The sequence below is a fragment of the Lissotriton vulgaris genome, chromosome 11, assembly GCF_964263255.1.
Source record: "Lissotriton vulgaris chromosome 11, aLisVul1.2, whole genome shotgun sequence".
Taxonomy (NCBI): domain Eukaryota; kingdom Metazoa; phylum Chordata; class Amphibia; order Caudata; family Salamandridae; genus Lissotriton; species Lissotriton vulgaris.
This window is the reverse complement of record NC_141699.1, coordinates 606,777,687-606,796,382: the sequence shown is the minus strand read 5'-3', so window position 1 is coordinate 606,796,382 and position 18,696 is coordinate 606,777,687. Positions and strand designations below refer to the sequence as shown.

The 18,696-nt window shown below is 49.0% G+C and overlaps 1 protein-coding gene across 1 annotated transcript in view; it reads left to right on the top strand.

Annotated features, from left to right (window-relative positions):
- The window catches only part of XRN1 (5'-3' exoribonuclease 1), a 1,308,150-nt gene that overhangs the window by 244,162 nt on the left and 1,045,292 nt on the right, over positions 1-18,696 (top strand). Inside the window, exon 12 of the mRNA XM_086943712.1 lies at positions 15,071-15,176. Within this exon, the coding sequence (XP_086799838.1) occupies positions 15,071-15,176 (106 nt within the window). The remainder of the gene's footprint in view (positions 1-15,070; positions 15,177-18,696) is intronic.

The window sequence follows — 18,696 nt, the reverse complement described above, 5'->3', positions numbered from 1 at the left end:
GCACCAGTGTTGGTTTTTAACATGGCTCTGCGTTTCTGGCGCGGAAAAGCTGCGTCTAAGAACTGACGTCAGCAAGCGGAGGCGGCGTCTAAGTACTCCGACGACGTCATCATGGCGCCCACTACGCCGACGACGGACGTGCAAGGGTACTGCTACGCAACAATTTCCGGATCCAGTCTGACGCCTGGGGATATTCTAAGGTAAGGAATCTAATACCAACTACTGTTTCTTACAGATATATCGTTACCAAAGGTAAGTAACTTGTTCGCCTGCAGCCTCACAACAATGGACCCTTTCACCCGCGACCAGCTGAGGGTAAGATTTCCTGACATCAAAAGACACCCTTGCACTCGGCGCCCCACGGCCCCCTGTGCCCGACTCCTGGGTGTCTACCTATCTTCCAAGATCCCAACTTACCTCTCGAAGTGGTGGTCGCACCTGAAGAATATTCGTCCCTGAGCCTGCAGCCTTTGTTCAACTCCCAGCTTTCCCGTTGAATTACATTGAGCTTCCGACGGCTCAAAAGCACCCAGCTGCTTGAGTGCCCCTGGGAGTGCAACCTCTGTCCTAATCTACTTCCCCATTTGCTCTGAGCAAGTGACCAGGAGCCCAGCTCCCACAGCCGCGTGGCCAGCTTGCCAGCAGCCGCCAACCAAAGGCCCCCTGCCGCCCATAGGCTGACATTGGGCTTAACTCTCTCTGCACCCGGCTGCCTCTGTGCCGCTGAGGGTTTAACAACTGCACCTTCCTGACCCTGGGAGACTCCGGAGTCTATGCCCAGAACCTTAACTCTGCCAGTCGAGTACTTACCAAAAAGCAGATATCTCACATTTCTTCCATAGGGTAACATTGATTGGTTTCACTTGGAAATTCTTTTAAGTGTGGAGTTTTGAAACTTAAAAAGATTCATCTAAAATCAGCCGAATCATGAAAACGAAAATACTCACCTGTTATCAGGAGAGATCCCAGTGCTGGATCTTGGTGCCCAGCACTGATCCCGAAAAGTAACTGAACTTACCAGTAACTTGAATTTCCTTCCATAAGATAACATTGCCTGTTTTTTGCTGAAAAACTTTTCAAGTGTCGATTCTTGAAACTTACAAATATTTGTTAAAAATCGCCTGTCTGACATAAACACATTCTTTCAATTGTTTACAGGTGATGCACTAGTGCTGGATCCAGGATCCAACACTGAGTAAGAAAAAGTAACGATAAAATTACGTATAAGCTAAGTGAATTTCCTCCCATAGGATAGATAACATTGGTGATTCTATGTGAAAAAGTTTCTAAGTGTCAATTTTTAAAATACAATAAAATCACAACTGTAACCAAAACGCTTTTACTCAACTGTTTACAGATGTCCCAGGACTGAATCTAGGATCCAGTCCTGTGGTTAGAAAAGTAACCCATAAAGGAATTATTTGCATTTGACTAGAAATTCCCATTGAGCTCAATGTCACATTGTGTTTGAAATTGTGTTGTCTATTGCAACAACTGTAACTATTGTATACAAAAGTCTATTGCCTATTTGAAAAGTATTTAACTAAAGTAACTCATTCTGAGAAAGTATATTTTGATACCTATTATTGGTTCTAAAATAAAAAAAACTATATTTTTTTTAGACAAACCATTGGCCTAGAGTTCAGTTCTTGAGTGTGTGAAACCATTTGCTGACTGAGTGTGTACAACAAATGCTTTACAATGTCCTCTGATACTGCCCTACTGCTCGACCAAGCTACCACTTTAGAGAGTAAGGTTATATCTAACTTTAGCCTCTGCCAAACCTCTGGGGACTTTGGACTCTGTACCTTACTTTGGTCCAGTATGTACAGAGCCACTTTCTTACAAGTGCCCCTCCCTGATCCATAATGTGGTACTGCAAACTGGCGGCCAAAGGGTTTGTGCCACAGGGGGTTGGGCTTACTTGTCCCAAGGATGAAATACACATGAAAACTTATTGCCCTTGACCCCAAACAATATTTCCTTGGCGTCGGGCTATAGGAATTCCACATCCCTGATTTATTTGTGATTTTAATTAATGAGGTGGGTACTTCTGTTTTATTTGTAAGTTTTGGATCTCCAGTATTGTATCTTTTATAGATTCACATGCTTGAATCTTCCCTGTCGTCAAGGTGGGAGTCCCACGGTAACAGTAAAATAGCAGTACTAAAGCTTAACATTCAATTGCCATAAAAATTCAATAGCCTTTAACAACCTATTATCATTATTTTAAAAATCCAAACTTCAGCCAATCAGAGCATAGACCTTAGAGTCTCCATTCACTGCCGGGCCACCATACCTCCGATTTCTTACCGCATGTCGTGTGTTAGGGAATCTTCCTGAGCTCTGCTCGGTCACAGTGTATATACTTTTGCCCAGATGACCCATCTACTTATTTAGAGGGCAAATATTCCTTCACTGATGCATAACGTCCCAGCACTCATGCTTGAACACATTTATAGAGCACTAGCCATACGAAAAGCAGGAGGATCATGCCCAGGAGCCTTCCAATAATATTCCCATTTCGTTTGTCACTGACCTTCCTTTGATGCTCAATGGCTACTACAAACTATTTCCTAAGGCAAACTATGCTCTGCAACCACCACCTACACAGGAGGTTCCTATTGTCATTCGCAGCCAAGAAACAAAAATATTCTGCTACTTTTGGAAATTCCTGTTCAGGTGCAGGACAGTGATAATCAGCAGCTAGGAAAAGGGGATCTGCAGATGGACCCGGATGTACATGATGAATGGGACCATTACGTGGCTTCTACTCCATCCACAGTCTACTCCGCTGCGTATAGCCGACTCTCCACCTGCAGATATTGGTGGTTTTCATAATCTCCTGGAACGCGGGTCAAGGCGCTTCAATATCCCTATGCCTGCCAAGCAGAACATTTTTTTAAAAATTATTTTAAAACAACTACGTAATACTCCCCTTAGGCCATTCCCATCGTGGACTGCTTATGGCAAGAGGGCCTGAAGTCAATGAAGACGCCAGCCTCTATTCTTGCTGTTGTACCGAAACTGAATAAAAAGTACAGGGCACTGAAGACTCTCCTGCATATCTTATTGGTCATTCTCTGCCTGATTTAGTTATCATACAGGCTCCTCAAAGCAGATCAAAAAATCCTTCTTCTCCATGCGCAACTCCACCTGACAAGGAATGGCGCCAACTGGATAATATCAGCAAAATGTTCTACGCATTGGCAGCCACCGACATTAGGGCTGCTAACGCCTGGGCTATCCTCGGGAGACAAGGAGGAGGCAAAAGATGTTGTATTGGAGGGGGAGGGAGCCTCGTCCGAGATCTTTGATGTGACTTTAGACATTTCATTGACCACCTTCAGACAGATGGCAGGAGTGGCAGTGTTGAGACGGCAGGGATGGCTGAAGGCTACAACATTCCGCTCTGAGGTTTAGGCCAAGTTGTTGGATATGCCGTTTGACTGCTAGTACCTTTTTGGCAAACACGTGACTGGCGCGATACAGTAGATAAAGTCAGACAGACACAGCTAAATCGCTGACGAATCTGCAGCAAAATAAGTTTTCTTCTTTTTGGGAAGGGGAAGAGGTCACTATCTCTCTTGACCTCACCTCCAGCGTTTTCAACCCTATAACCAGCAGGGATTTCGAGTGCAGTACTCTGCACAGCCCTTTCAACAAAACTCAACACCAACCAATCCAAGAGCATCAGCATGTCGACGCCCAGTGTCAGGCGAAAGGGCTCATGATGCCAACAAGAGGCAATGAGAATTCAGAGGCCCCTGCTCCCGTAGTCCCTTTTCAATTTTGCCACCTTACTGCAAATTCTTCATTCAATGGAAGCTTATATCTTCCAACAAATGGGTTTTAGACGTATTCCACCATGATCACACCCTGGAATTTGTTCAACTTCTGAATTTACCCATGTGAAAAACTTCTCATCGTCATCTGGCAGTTCTCAAGATGGAAATGTGAGTGCTCCTCTCCACTCAGGTAATCGAAGAAGTGCTGCGCAGTCAGCACAATCTAGGTTTCCACTCATTTCCTTTTAATAAAGAAGAAGACCGGAAAATGGAGGCACATGATGGACCTCAGGTTGCTGAACAAGTTCATCAAAAGGTCCTGCCCTTCGGGTTAAAGTCGACCCCTAGAGTCTTCGCCGAGTGATTGGCGCCAGTGGCGGCTTTTCTCTGGCGATCCGGTCCCAGGTATTCCGTTACCTGGACGACTGGTTGGTCAAGGCTCCACCCTTCCAAGATGTCATAAGATCTACAGAGGCCTGTGTCCGGCTCTTTCACTCCCTAGGTCTCAAACTGAACAGGGAAAAGTCCTTTCTTTTCCTCTAGGTAGCTGGTTCCCCGCAAGAGAAAGATTTTCACCTCCAGAGGACAGTGGAATCCCCATCTGCAAAAAAGTGTTTCACTGAACACATACAAATCAGTGTTATGGATGATGTCATCCTGCTGATCCTACACTGTCTCCTACGGATGAGAAATCTCCAGGAGCAGCTCGATGCCCAATGGACTCAATCTCAGGGCTCCTTTGACAACATTGTTTCAATCACACCAGAGATTACCTCAGCAATGTCCTGGTGAGCAGTCCGAGATAACATTTCTCAAGGTATTTCGTTCCTTACCACAAAACCGAAGTTTGTAATGATGTTGGATGCTTCCATGGGTAGGTGGGAGCCCACCTACAGGAGGTACAGATTCACAGAAAGTGGTCAGCTCAGGAAACTGTGTCACAAAAAGTTATTGGAGCTAAAAGTAGTTTTTCTGGGCCTCCACGCTTTCCTGCCAAGGATCAAGAAATAGTCTACACGGACAACACCATCACCATGTTCTATCTGATGAAAAAAGATGGGACAAGATCTTGTGCTCTCTCAGTGCTATCTTAGCAGATCTGGGAATGGCTAATAGCCCACGAGATATCAATGCAAGTTCAACATGTACCAGGAGTCCAAAACGAATGGCCCGACTCCCTCAGCAGAGACACCAAACAATTTCACGAGTGGGATCTAAACGAGGATTAGCTGCGAAGGGTTTGTCTCTCTTGGGTATTTACAACCTTAGATCTATTCACTGTCTTAACAGAAAATGCAGATTTTACTGTAGCAGATTTCCTCAGCCAGGCTCTCTAGAAAACGCCTTCCCTTTCTCTTGGGAGGTAACGGTTGCTTATGCATTTCCTCTGTTTCCTTTAATTTCAAAGGTTCTGCAAAAGATCAAACAGGAGCCTTGCCGCATCCTGCTTATCGCCGCAGCATTGGAATGGCAGTACTGGTACACAGAGCGGTATTTCTTATCGGGGTCCTCTCCAATCCTGTTCCAGCCAAAAGAGAATCTCCTTTCCATGAACCAGGTCCATCCGCAAATTCACACTCTTTACTTGCTAGCTTGGCTCCTCATCATACAGAACTCTGAGCGTTCACAATTTCTGATGAAAGTCCATCTATGCTGCAGAAAGCCTGAGCTCCTCCTATGCTTAAGTGCTACTCGCTCAAATGGAGGCTATTTTGCTCATGGTGTGTCGAGCACTCTCTCATCGCCTCCTGAAGATGTTTCACCCTTTCTATTGTCACTTGCCAAGTCTGGCCTGGCACATAAGTCCATCACGGTGCACTTGGCGTCACTTGTCCTTGTTGTCTAACAGGCTGGTGAAGGAGTTTATGAAGAGCCTACCACCAATAAGACCTCCTACAGTACTGTGGCAACTAAACCTTGTCCTGTGGCAGATTATGAAGTCGCCCTTTGAACCAATACACAAACGTGACTTAAAAATACCTTTCATGGAAAGTAGCTTTCCTATTGGCCATTATGTTGGCAAGACACATTAGGGAGATCCAGGCCTGTACTGCATCAGAGCCTTACCTACAGTTTCATCAGGACAGAGCCATTATTTGTACCAATCCTTCTTTTGTTCCTAAGTACCTTCAACGTTTCATCTAAATGAACCAGTGATTCTACTGTCCTTGTTTCCTGCTTCATCTTTGCCAGCTGAAAGAACTCTCTATTCACTGGACATTAAATGCTGTTTAAAGTTCTATGTGAAAAGTACAGTCTTTCCGAAAATCTACTCTGTTGCTCATTGCCTTCTCTGCCCCCAGGATGGGTCAGGCTTTGACGCGGCTATCGATTGCTCGCACATTCTCATCGACTATTCTCTTCTGTCATGAGAGCTGGCCGCACTAGCTACCAAGATCACAGCTCATTCCACAGTCAAGGTGGCAGCTTCCTCTGCCCTGTTTCCCGGAATGTCCTTATCCGACATCTGCAAGGTGGCGACATGGATGGGCCGAATGTCCATACCATTACAAAGCATTACTGCCTGGACGCATGGCAAAAGGCAGATGTAGCAGGCGGACAAGCTTCTCTGCGAAGTCTGTTCGCATAAGGTATAAACTTTTTAAAAAAAATATTTTTACGTTTTGCAATAAAATCACATTACATCTCGTTGTACTTATTTGAGCAATAGTAGTATTGCTGTTCAGCCGTAGGACATACGTCCTGCACTTTGAGGGGATATCTGTTGTTACAGTCCACTTATCCTCTCTGTAAAGTGATGCCGGGGGGAACTGGGGAGAATAAACTGGGGAGAATAAACTGGGGGTGTATTGAGGGGGAGGAGTCGGGGTGTGTGCATCGGGTAGGACGTCTGGGTAATGTGCACTATAGGCTGTGGGTGTGTCACAGCGTTGTTTACTGGCTATCATTGGGGCAACTTTGCCAGCTGCAGTATACGGTGCAGTGCACTGTGGAGTTTTTGTGCATCATGTGTCGGTTGGGGTGGTGAGGGCGGTGTCATGTGGACTCCCGTTTGAGGTTCGTGCTTCCAGGTCTATTGAGTTGCGTTGAGAAGTGCTTGGGTCGGTACACATGTGTAATTGCTTGAACTGGTGTGATAATAGGGCCCATTCCATAGATATGGGATGTTTTCATAGTCCCTTCACCACCTCCTCCCGTAGTGTTTCTTCTGCTGTCGCCAATTTGTGTACCGCTCCCACCAATGTTTCTATTGGGGCGCCCATTGTGGCTCGCCAGTTCATGATGATACTTCTTTTACTAAGAGCGTTGCTAGTGTCGTGAAGCGGACAGGCACTTTGTGTGTCTTTGGTCTTCGGAATATTCCGAGAGCGACTCCCTCCCACGTGTGTATATCTGTAAGACCTGTGAGTTCTTTGACTGTCCCCAGGACTATAGACCAGTACGGTTGTATGGTGGGGCAGCTCCAGAACATGTGACGAAAGTGTGTGTCTGGTGAGTGACATCTGGGGCAGAGAAATTGGGTGTCCGGGTAGAAGCGCTGTAGGCGTTCTGGTGTTTGATACGCTCTATGTAGGACATAAAACTGTATGTTTTTAAAACGCGCGTTCCTTGACACTTTTTTGGGGAACTTTAGGGTCCTTTCCCACTCTCCGTCGTGTAATTGACGTTCAAGTTCGTATTCCCATTTGGCTCAGAGAGCAAGCAGTGGTTTATTTGTAAGTTCTCTGATGGACTAATACAGCCATGTAACTAGGTGCCGGTCCGTACCCTTTTATAGGATGGTGTGAATGACCAGGTGTGTTGGTGGCTCGCCCGCAGAAGGGTCAGAGTGTGGCCGATAAATTTCTAGGAGCTGTTGGTGGGTTAAAAACTGTCCCGAGGAGAGATCGTAGTCCTCCATGAGCTGGTCATAAGGTCTAAGCTGCCCATCTGGGAACAGCGATTCAGCCTCCGTTATCTCACGGTCCATCCACATACGGAGCATGTTAGTTGTGAAGTATTTCTCCCATTTGGGACAACCAACCAGTGGCAGCCGAGTGGAGTAGTGCGGGGTCTCTGCCGACATGCGGTGGATTCTTTGCATACATCGACGGGCCACCGATACCTGCAAGAGATATGTTAGTCGTGGTTTGGTACCTGGGAGCAGCAGGGGATAGAGTTCCGGGGCAGGGACCGGGCCCGAGTTGTATGTGTTTCACCTGTATGCCTACTCACCGTCCAGTACGATAGCCATTGTAACTGCGCCGCTAGGAAGTACGATTCGAAGGAGGGGGCGCCTAGACCCCCTTGTGTGGTGGGCAAATGCAGTTTTTTTAGGGCTATCCGGTGTCTGTTTCCCCCCTCAGATGAGCGAGCGAGTCTAGGTCATGAAAAAAAGCTTTGGGTGGAATTACCGGTAAGTTCATAAAGTGGCACAGCAATTTGGGGACAATGATCATCTTAGCTATGGCCACAAGGCCAATCTGGGCCAGCGGAAGGTTCTTCCAAAATCCCACGGCTGATCTGATGCCGGCCAGCACGCTGCGATGATTGCCCTTATAAATGTCGGCGTGGCAGTGGTACAGGCGGATGCCGAAAAATCAGGGGGCGTTTTTGCTCCAAGGTAGGCTCTGCATACCAATTCGTACCTCCTGCGGTACGAGGTTTGGGTGCAGTGGGTAGATTGCAGATTTGCCCTAATTTACTTTAGTCCTGACGCCTCCGCGATCTCTGTCAGGATTGTCCAGATGGCTGTGAGGTCCGCGGTGATATCTCGGATGTATAGGAGGAGATCGTCTGCATACATGGAGTCGCTATGGACAGTGTCCGCTATGGGGAAGCCCCATTCAGCGCCCTCCTGGCATAATTGTATTGCCAGAGGTTGTACCGCCAGGGCGAAGATCAGGGGCGATGGTGGGCACCCTTGTCTTGTACCTCTCTCCACCTTGAATAGTGACGATATGTATCAGCCTATTCGAATAAGAGATGTAAGCTTGGTGTAGAGAAGCTGCATGTACGTTAGGAGAGTTGGACCTATTCCTGCTTGTTGCAGAACGGCGAAAAGGTATGGTCACGTAAGGGTATCAAAGGCCTTTTCGAGGTCTAAAATTAAGCAGGTCGCGTATCTTCCACTTGATCCTGAATGTGGAACAAGCGACAGATGTTTTCTGACTTATTTCTGCCGGGTACAAACCCGCACTGATCCGGGTGGACTAGGGGTCGCTGATTTTGTTCATACCTATCCCCCAGAATTTTCCTCAGTATTTTGCAGTCAGCCGAGAGGAGCGTGATAGGGTGGTAAGAAGACAATTGTTGTGGGTCTTGGTGTGGTTTGAGGAACGTTACGATGACCAACATTGGAAGGGAGCTGGGCAGTTCTCTCTTCTCAAGTGCAGTTGCAAACATCTCTGCGAGACAATGGACTAGCGGGGAGGAGAAGGTGCTGTAGTATTCAAGAGGTAGACCGTCCAGACCCGGTGCCTTGTTCCTCGCTAGCGCACGCATCGCATGGGTGACATCAGTTGGCGTTATTTTGGCTTCTAGTGTGGTTTTCTCTGATTCTATACTTTGTGGGATAGGTGGTGGGTCAAGAAAGTGGCTTATCGCCTCCTGTCTGAGCTGTGTCGGGGTGCGGTAAATCGTGGTATAATAATGCCGGAATGCACATAAGATGTCCATTTGGGAGCGCACTAAGTTACCGGAGGGGTCTATTATCTCAGTGAATGGGTTTGTGTCTGTGTACTGTTTTGCTAGCCATGCTAGGAGTGAGCCTGTTTTATCTCTCTCATTATGCTTTCGAGTGGCTTAGGCTCTAAAGTTGTATTTGCGTAAGTCTACCATGGCAGTAGAGTACTGTGTTTTGGCCTCCGCCACCTGTGCCGCAGCATTTGCATCTTGTCTTGTGAGGGTAGGTAACTTTAATTCAGTAGTATTGAGTGTTCTTTCTAGTGTGCGTTTCACCCCTACTATCTGTGTGATGCATGCCCCCTGAGCAACTACCTTGAATGCGTCCTATTCTATTGATTTGGAAGTGGCAGTCCCTAGGTTGTCGGTAAAGTAGTCCTGTATGTTTTGTTCATGGTCGTGGTTGAACACTTGGTCTGTCAGTCGCGTGGGAGGCGCCAAGTAGGCACCAGGGGATTAGGGGGCCTCCAATGAATGCGTAAGATATGTGCATCATGGTCAGAAATCACACGGCCTACGTAGTCTGTGTGCTGAACTTTGGGAACCAGTGATGGGGAGCATAAAAATCTGTCTAATGGAATCTGTAGGTTGTGTAGAATGGAGTGGAACGAGTAGAGTCGTGATAGAGGCTGGGCTGCTCTCCAAGCTTCTACTAATGCCCAGTGCGTGACCCAACTTTGAAAGCATTCCGTCTGTTTCGGAGCGGGAGAATGTGGCGGTGGTGGGTGAGATCTGTCTAGTGCAATATTGAGCGCGCCGTTATAGTCGTCCCCTAGGGTCCATTGGATAGATGCGACTTGGGCTAGAACCCCAGTAAGGGACTCCCAGAACCTGTCCTGTTCAATATTCGGGGCATATATGCTACCCAGTAGGATGGATTGTCCGTCTAAGAGCCCCTCCAGCAATGTAAATCTACCCTCTTTGTCCACCACTATCCGGAGTTCTTGAAAAGGGGTGCCCGGCGGATCCAGACCAGCGCGCCTCGTGCATATGCAGAGTTTGACGTGGCACATATGGTTCCGCGCCATCTGGCCCATAGTGTGTTGATTTCTGGCTCTGTGAGATGTGTCTCTTGCAGAAATGCAATTTGTGAGTTTTGACGCTTAATGTATGAGTATGTTGTGTACCGTTTGTGTGGAGTATGAAGGCCCAAATGTTTAAGGTTATATTACTAACGTCTGCACTCTGCATTTGGGTATGCAGTGATAGTTACCTGTGCACTTAGTGTGACGGAGGGTGGCTGCGTCATGGATTCTGGCTGTGCCCTAGCCTTGTGTTCGTCAGACATGGAGGTCGGTGACATCCACCCCAGTGTGATGGCTGCCCTGTTTCGTGCGTTCCTTGAGGGGTAAAGGGTTGGAGTAAACCGGGTCAGTGAAACAAGAAACCGGGTTGGGAAACCATCCCAATACCTGGGACCTATCGGAGAGCCGATATGTCCAAACTGACTCTCATGGAACTAGAGAGTAAACAATTGACACAAGGGGGTGGCAGTTCGTGCCTGCGAGGCGAAGTCCCGTTGGGGCATTTGTAAAATCGGTGTTCGTCATCTGGACTGTGGATCATCACGGATACCGTTATGCATGTTGTGGGTGTGTTCTATTGGGGCGCAGCAGCTTGTGTCCGCCGATCGGACCGGATACTTCTGATCACCATCTGGTGTATCCATTAGTGCATATCTTCGGCAGTTTGTGGGGTGACCTGGGGCAAGGTAATGAAGTCCGTTTTAGATTGAGTCTCATCGCTATCGTCTTCTCCTTCCGATGAGAAAAGGTGGGGGGAACAGTCTGTCATCCCCCGGCGGGGTGGTCCCCAGATCTGTCACCGTTTGTAGGACCTTGCGCCATTCCTGCATGATTTGCTCCAGGTCTGGGGATTCCACGACGTGGCGTTTTGTTATCTCTCTCCTTCCCTGCAGTCTCTGCATTTGTGTTTGTTGTTGGCTGCGCCGTCAGTTGCGTGGCGCTTTTTGTTTCCACTTCCGAGTGACCTCTTCTGTGGAGCCCTGTGTGCAGTGGTGGTCTGCCCACTCACACGCTTCTTCAGCATTGGAGAAGAAGTGGGTGGTGCTAGCATGGATGACTTTTAGGCGGGCAGGGAATAGTAATGAATATTGTATGTTATTCGCCCGCAGTCGGCGTTTCACCTCTAGGAACGACGATCTTTGTTGCTGCACCGCCCGTGCATAGTCAGGAAAGATCATGATATGTTTGTTTTTCACTTGAAGGGGGCCTGTGCTTCTGGCGGCCCTGAGCACCGCGACGCGGTCCTGGAAGTGCAGAAATTTTGCGAGCATTGGCTCGGGTGGGGCTCCGGGCGGCGGTTTGCGGGCTTGAACCCGGTGGGCTCGTTCTATTGTAAAGAACGCTGTTCAGTCTGTGGTTGGGGTGAAAGATTTAACCCAGGCCTCCATGTATGCGAGAGGGTGCGCCCCTTCGACTCCCTCTGGAAGGCCCAGCACGCGGATGTTGCAGCGCCGCAAGCGCCCCTCCTAGTCATCCATACGCTCCTCCACGGTGGCTAGGTGGCCCAGAACGGACCGGAGTATTTTTTGCTGTGCTTTAACAGTGGGTTGTAGGTCTGCTGGGGACTTCTCTCCATCCGTTACCTTGTCGGCCAGTTTCCTATGATCATCTCGGATGAGACTAATGTCTGTGGTTAGGGTGTGGAGTCGTTCCTCCATGGAGACTCTGAAAGTTCAATTGCCGCTAGTACTTGGTCAAGCTCGTCCTAGATGGACGGTTCTGGCCGGGTCGTTGACAGCTTGGCTAGTGCATTAGTGCGCGGCAAGTTCTCTGATGAGGTTTCTGGGACCGTTGTCTGCTGCGTAGCTCTGGGCTTCCCCATTTTGCAGTTTGGGGTGAACTTCTTCCTGCCCTGCGTTATCTGCAGTAGGGGTGTAGTCGGTCTGGTGCCTCCTGGTGGCCAAATGATCTCTCATGTTGACCTCTTGATATATGGGGTGTAGTGTGTCCGCAGGTCACTCCCGCCGAGCCGCCAGTCACGATCGTGGTGGGCACCTTCAGAGGCGGTCGCGTCCTGTCCGGCCTGCTTTCTGCTTCCTAGCGCGTGTGGCATGTATTACCTGGGCCCAGCGTTTATTTCAGAACCAGTCTCTCCCATCTGGCGTCCTCATCATGGCAACACCCGATGTGTATGGCGTTCAGAGGGTCCCTGTATACCCAAGGCGTCAGTGCTAGTTGCTGGCAGTTAATGCGCGCCGCTGGTGGTGCAGTAGGTAAGGGTAGCTTTGAGGGTGTTCCAGGCACCCGTCAGCTGTTTCTGCGGGCGAAGTGGCAGCGTGATCACCAGTTACAATCCACCCTGGAGGCCTCCATGATAGGCTCAGGCAGCGGCAGTCACTATGCACGGCCAGCTCTTAGGTGTTGCAGTGGGTTGGGGGGGGGGGGAGGGGGTGGGGGGGGATCACATAATTAGGACCAGTGGTGTTGGGTCAGGTCCCCGTCTCTCATCTCCTGTGTTGTCACACGAACGTCCCTTGAGGATATTCGCCTGGTGGCCCGAGGCGTTTCAGCTCACGGGCGCCATTTTTGAGTCCGGCAGACTTGGCGCAAAAAAGCCCCAAGTGCTGAACTGGGGAGGGGGCACCGGCTATTCGCCTCCCAGCAGCGGCCCGTTGGTGTCGGTGAAGTCCGCCTCAGTGGGTGCTCTTGGCATCAATCATGGGGATTTGCCGCTCAGGTGAGGTCGCTTTGTCACTAGTGCTGGGTTGCCGCTGAATGCCCCAGACCCCTCTCTTCGCAGCTCATTGGGTATGCGGCGGCCGGCAGGGGCGATCACAGTCGAGTGAGCACCATCTTGTTCGGTCATCGTCGGAAGCAGTAGATAGGTACTCCCTGCCCGGGGATGCGTTTTTCGGCGATCAAAGCACAGCCTCTGGGCTAAAAGTGGGTGGATGCCATCTTGTTACCGGGCCCCTCGGTGAAACAACTGCGGTTTTGTCGGCGGGTACTGCAGCATTCAGGATTTCTTTGGCATCACTGTGTGCAGCTTCAGTTCCAACACCAGCGGAGGCGATTTGCTGCCAGATTCGACGATGTGGTGCTGTCTACTGGTCTGCTTGATCGCGGAGCCTCAGCAGAGTGCGTCCGCCATCGTAGCCTGCTTGGCCACGCCCCGTCATAAGGTATAAACTCCTTAGTGTCTATTTTTCATATACAATTATTGTATGATCAGTGATTAATACCTTTCTGTAATGGCTACACTAAATGCCTATTGTTTATTTTTTCTACTATGGGTCGCATGGTGAGATAGTTCATCTTACCTCGTGCCGCTGACAGTTAACTGCTTACTATTTTGATTCAAGCATGTGAATGTAGAAAAGATGCAATACTGGAGAAAAAAACAAGTTACTTACCTGTATAGTGTGGTTCTCCAGGTATTGATCTCTTATTGATTCACATACGGTCCACCCTCCTCCCCTTTCCCGTTCACCTTCATACCTGTATTGTTCCTCTAATTGTACTTGTGCTCTAAATCTGAGGAATAGTGACCCTTCAGGGGATGGAGACTCTATGCTCTGAATGGATGAAGTTTGGATATTTTAAACAAATTATACTAGGTTGCTAAAGGCTATTGAATTTATATGGCAATTGAATGTTAAGCTTTAATACTCTTATTTTACTGTGACTGTTGGACTCCCACGATGACCGCGGGTAACATTCAAGCATGTGAATCTATAAAATATATCAATACTGGAGAACTACAGTGTACAGGTAAGTAACTTGTTTTTTGACTGATCAGTAAACTATTCATTCATTCAGCTGCAGAAGCCAGGTTTTGTGTCTGTTCTTGACCTGTTCACTGTGTGATAGCCGCCTTCTTTGAAATATAAACAATTGGAGCAGTGACATACCATACTGACACCAACTGAACATTATTGCACTAAGAGTTCTCCAAACGTATTTGCACTTTTCCAAATGAAATTTACTCCCCAATTCTGTTTTTCCATGACCTCTTGTATAATTATGTTGATATCTTTAATGCGTAAAATGTGTACAATTGTTTGATAATGTTTCTCAATAATGACCACCATTGTGTAATTTGTTTTTAAAATGCCTCTCGGTTATGAGGTGATCTGATGTCGTCAAGACTCTGTGGCGATATAGAACATCAAAAACAAATAAGAGAAACACATTTAAAAAAGAAAATTGTTTTATAGAACCATTGAAAATAGGAAAGTCTTTAGCCCTTATTTATTGTAGCGTGTTACTTCGTATCTTTGTACCACAGTGATTCCATTGTACCATTAGATGTGGCCTTGTGTAGACTGATAGGTATCAAAACGCAACATAATGGACAGGTTCCCTCTTTTAGACTTCTATTGAATAGCACAGCAAAGACAAATTAGTTCACATCTACATAGTTCAGTTCTTTTTCCTGTTTGAGTGATCTCAAATGTGTTTCAGCACTCTGCATTGTTAACAAATATTTGGGAAGCTCTATTCTGCATGACATCTGAAAAAGTATGCAGTTTAATTTCCCTTACGGTCCCGATATTGAGTATCCTTTCCTTTTGTACGGCCTCAAACATTAAGTAAAACCTACATGAAAGTAGGGTCTGTTTATAAAGCTCTCGCTGTCAAGTTGTTTGTTTTTATGGTTTAATGCATACAATTGCTGCTCTCTCATTTCAGTTCTTCAGGATGAGGATCCAGAAGACGATGATCTGTTTGAGACAGAGTTTCGGCAGTACAAGAGATCTTACTATATGACCAAGATGGGAGTGGAAGTCGTTTCAGAGTAGGTCATCATAATGTTTCATGGTTATTATGCTTTTCTAAGCTATTGGTAACTAAGCTATTGGTAACCTTTTGTGGGAAAGTTCTATTCTGTATTGCTTTGTGACATCCCCTGTTTCTCTTTTATAAATTTTATTTGGGAAGTAAGTTTAATGAACAATGTGCTCTAAAAACTTGGAAGTTTATGTTCCCTTCTTAGAACTGTACACATTTTTACTTACTATCCTGTTTTTGTCTTTAATTCAATCATTTCACTACGTTTGTCAAATAATTTAAACAAATGTAAGCAAACACAATTTCCTCTATTAGATTCCCTCCATATAACAACACTCTTGCAATAACTACTGACTGCGTGGCAATGCTCCAAAACCTTTCCATTTGTGCCCATTTTATTTCTCCTGGATGTTCAGGTGGTTGGAAGCTTCAAGAAACATTTTTTATGTTCCCTTGTTCTGCAACATTAGATGCATTAAGAGCACACTGATTCTTGTTCATTCTCCTTTGAGATTTTTCATGCAATTTTTACTTTAAAAGGACATTTTTTGTGTACTTGTAGAAGGCAACCTTTATTTGGACCATTGGCCAAGAGCTAGAATGAATATCTTGTTGAGGGCCCCTTCGTAATTGTTATTCTGTCTCTTGCCTTATGCTTTGCTATGCCACCACTATAGATGCATTGTGTTGATGATCTTTCTTCTGCTGGCACCCCAAAAGGAGTATACTCTGCTTTATTTATGCAGAGATAACATTATAGAAATGTTAAGGCTGAATTCAGCCTAAGTGGATTTTAATACCAGTCCTGGTGCCAGGCTTTAGAGTGCAGTGCAGGTAATTTGTTTTGCTCAATCTTAATTGTTTGTTTCGGAACCCAAAATGCTATTGTTGACTAGCTTTGGGAATCAGTCTTTCTTAGAGCAGATTATAAAATCCATCAACAAAATTCAATTCTGAGACTTAAAAAAATATGTAAAACATAATTATATACAAAAATGTGATACCCCGGCGTGGCTTCGAGGGCGACAATGGTGGACGTGGCTTTCTAGAGCTCCCGCCGGCCTGTGATTAATCCTAACATTTATCCTATCCCCGTACCCACTACTGGCCACTCTGAGACAGCGGCGGCTGTTGGGAACATGGGGCACCCTCCGGGGCAGCGCTCGGGGTCCCTGGTCCCTGGCTGGCGGAACTTTCGGCTGCGACATCCCCCGGGCCTACCTGCCGCGTGGAGAGCCGGGGCCTCGATTAGACGCTGGGCCCGACGGACGGCCTTGAGCGCCGGCCGGCTTGCTCGCCGGCGGGCCCTGTGTGCCCCGGGACAGTTGGTTTCTAGCTGCCGGAGTGGGGACGGCGACGTCCCCTGCCACCTGGAGGGACACCAGCGCCGCTGGGAGCCGCGAGAGAGCGGCGCTGGTGGAGAGCTGCACGGGCCTCGGGCCGGTCGGGTCCCCCTGGGCTGCCGGGAGCTGTGGCTGTGTCGGGGCTGGAGCCGGACCATCGGTGGTGGAGAGGGCACGTTCTGCCCGGTTACCTGCGTGTGTGGGCCCCTGCGGTGTGGCCCCTGGCTGCGGAGAGACCAGCGGAGTAGGAGCAGTGTGGTGCCTGCGCCATTTCTTGGGGCGCCTTTCTCCTGAGTCTATCCTGTGCTGGCCCGGACTGGGGGCTGTTGTGGCTCAGAGACACAGCGTCGCCTGCTCACCCTGGCCTCGAGTGACCGCTTGTGCCCGTCCTGGCCCGCGGCTGTAAGCGGGTGGCTGGACCGGAGAGAACAGTGGTGGCCGGTGCGGGGACGGTGAGCCGGGGCTTGAGACACCGTGGTCCCGTGAAGGTGAGGAGCCGGGTACACTGCAGCACTTCGTCTTACGGTGGGGGTGCCCTGCCTGAGGCCCCGGGATTGGGGGCTTTGCGGTGGCCCCGAGTGACATTTGTGGTGGCTGCTCGCTGGCAGCCGGAGCAGTGGACGTCTTTTGTAGTGGCGACCTAGTGCGGCGGGGCACCCTGCGGGCCTCCCGGCCTAGGCATCACCTCGGGTGGTCTTTAGCCCTGCGTGGCAGTGAGTGGAGGGTCTGCCACGGGCACGGAACAGCCCGCTTGAACTATCCTGACCATGACCAGGGGAGGAGGTGGCACTGGCTCTGCCAAGCAGGGGCCGATCGATGAATTCACTGGACCTAGCGGGGGATCGGGGGCTACCGGAGGTGGCCAGAGCACTGGACCGGATAACGCGGCCTTGATGGCGGCCATCACACAATCAAGGGACATGCTCGATGCAAAAATTGGCACGGTGGGTGCTGATGTTATGCTATTGCGACAGGACCTCCGCAACGCAGTCGCTCGCATTGCGGAGACCGAGACTAGGATTACAGGAGTGGAGGGAGACGTTGGCGCCCTGAAACAGAAGGTGGCGGAGATGGACAAGATCCAGAAGGGGCTGGCTCTTCGCGTGGAGGACGCGGAGGGGCGAGCGCGAAGGAATAACCTATGCTTCGTGGGCTTTCCAGAGGATTGCGAGAAGGGGCCCATGGATGCCTTCCTCACAGAGTGGCTGGAGAGCTGGCTTCCCCCGGACGTCTTGTCGCGCTGCTTCGTAGTGGAGCGCGCACATAGAGCCTTAACGCAGAAACCGCCGGTGGGAGAACGGCCTCGGCCTGTCATAGCCAAAATCCTGAACTTTCACGACAGGGACACCATACTCCGGGAAGCGAGGGCCAAAGAGACTTTGCTGTTTGACAATCACAAGATTATGATCTTTCTGGACTATACCAGGCACTTACAACAGCAGCGTCATTCCTTCCTGGCGGCGAAGGCCAAACTGCGTGGCCTAAAGATCCAATATTCACTGCTATATCCGGCCTGCCTTCGCGTTGTCTTCAAATCCAAAACCCACTTTTTCGATTCCCCGGAAGAAGTGTTCAGGTGGACTGATGAGACGGTCAGGATCCGACCAAACGCCCAGCCGGGGCTGGGCTCTGGACCATCGCGTGGGTCGTCGCAGGAGAGGGGCGACTCCACCAGCAAGGGCAAACGACATCGGAAATCCCGATCACGACGACGCTCCCTGTCCCGTGATGGCCTTCTGGATGGGACGCAACCTGACACTGACCAATCGGGAAAAGAAAACTAAGCACCGTGTGTTTTCAGCCTTCCTTGCTTAACCCCTGTCCTCTGGTGGACTCCGCGGAGGGCCTGGTGTGGAGGCTCCAGTAGTAGAGCGGACAGCAGCTGGTGCAGTGTGACCTGGTCCTTGGTATGGCGCAAGGGACATAATCAGGGAGGCATCTGACTGCCTCGTTCTTCCTGTGGTCCGAACATTGTGGTACAATGGGGTTCGGGGTACTAACCTGTTGGGCAGCCAATCCTCCCACGGTTGGGGGGTGGCCCTGGGGGTAGGTTCTGTTACTTGGGGGGAGTAGTTGGGATCCATTGGTATGGTGGGCTTTGGGCGCTCTGTTTTGGGCCTGAAGCTCCCCATGCCGCGACAGGTACTTCAGTGTTTCATGAGGTATAGGTGTGGGGGGTGGGGA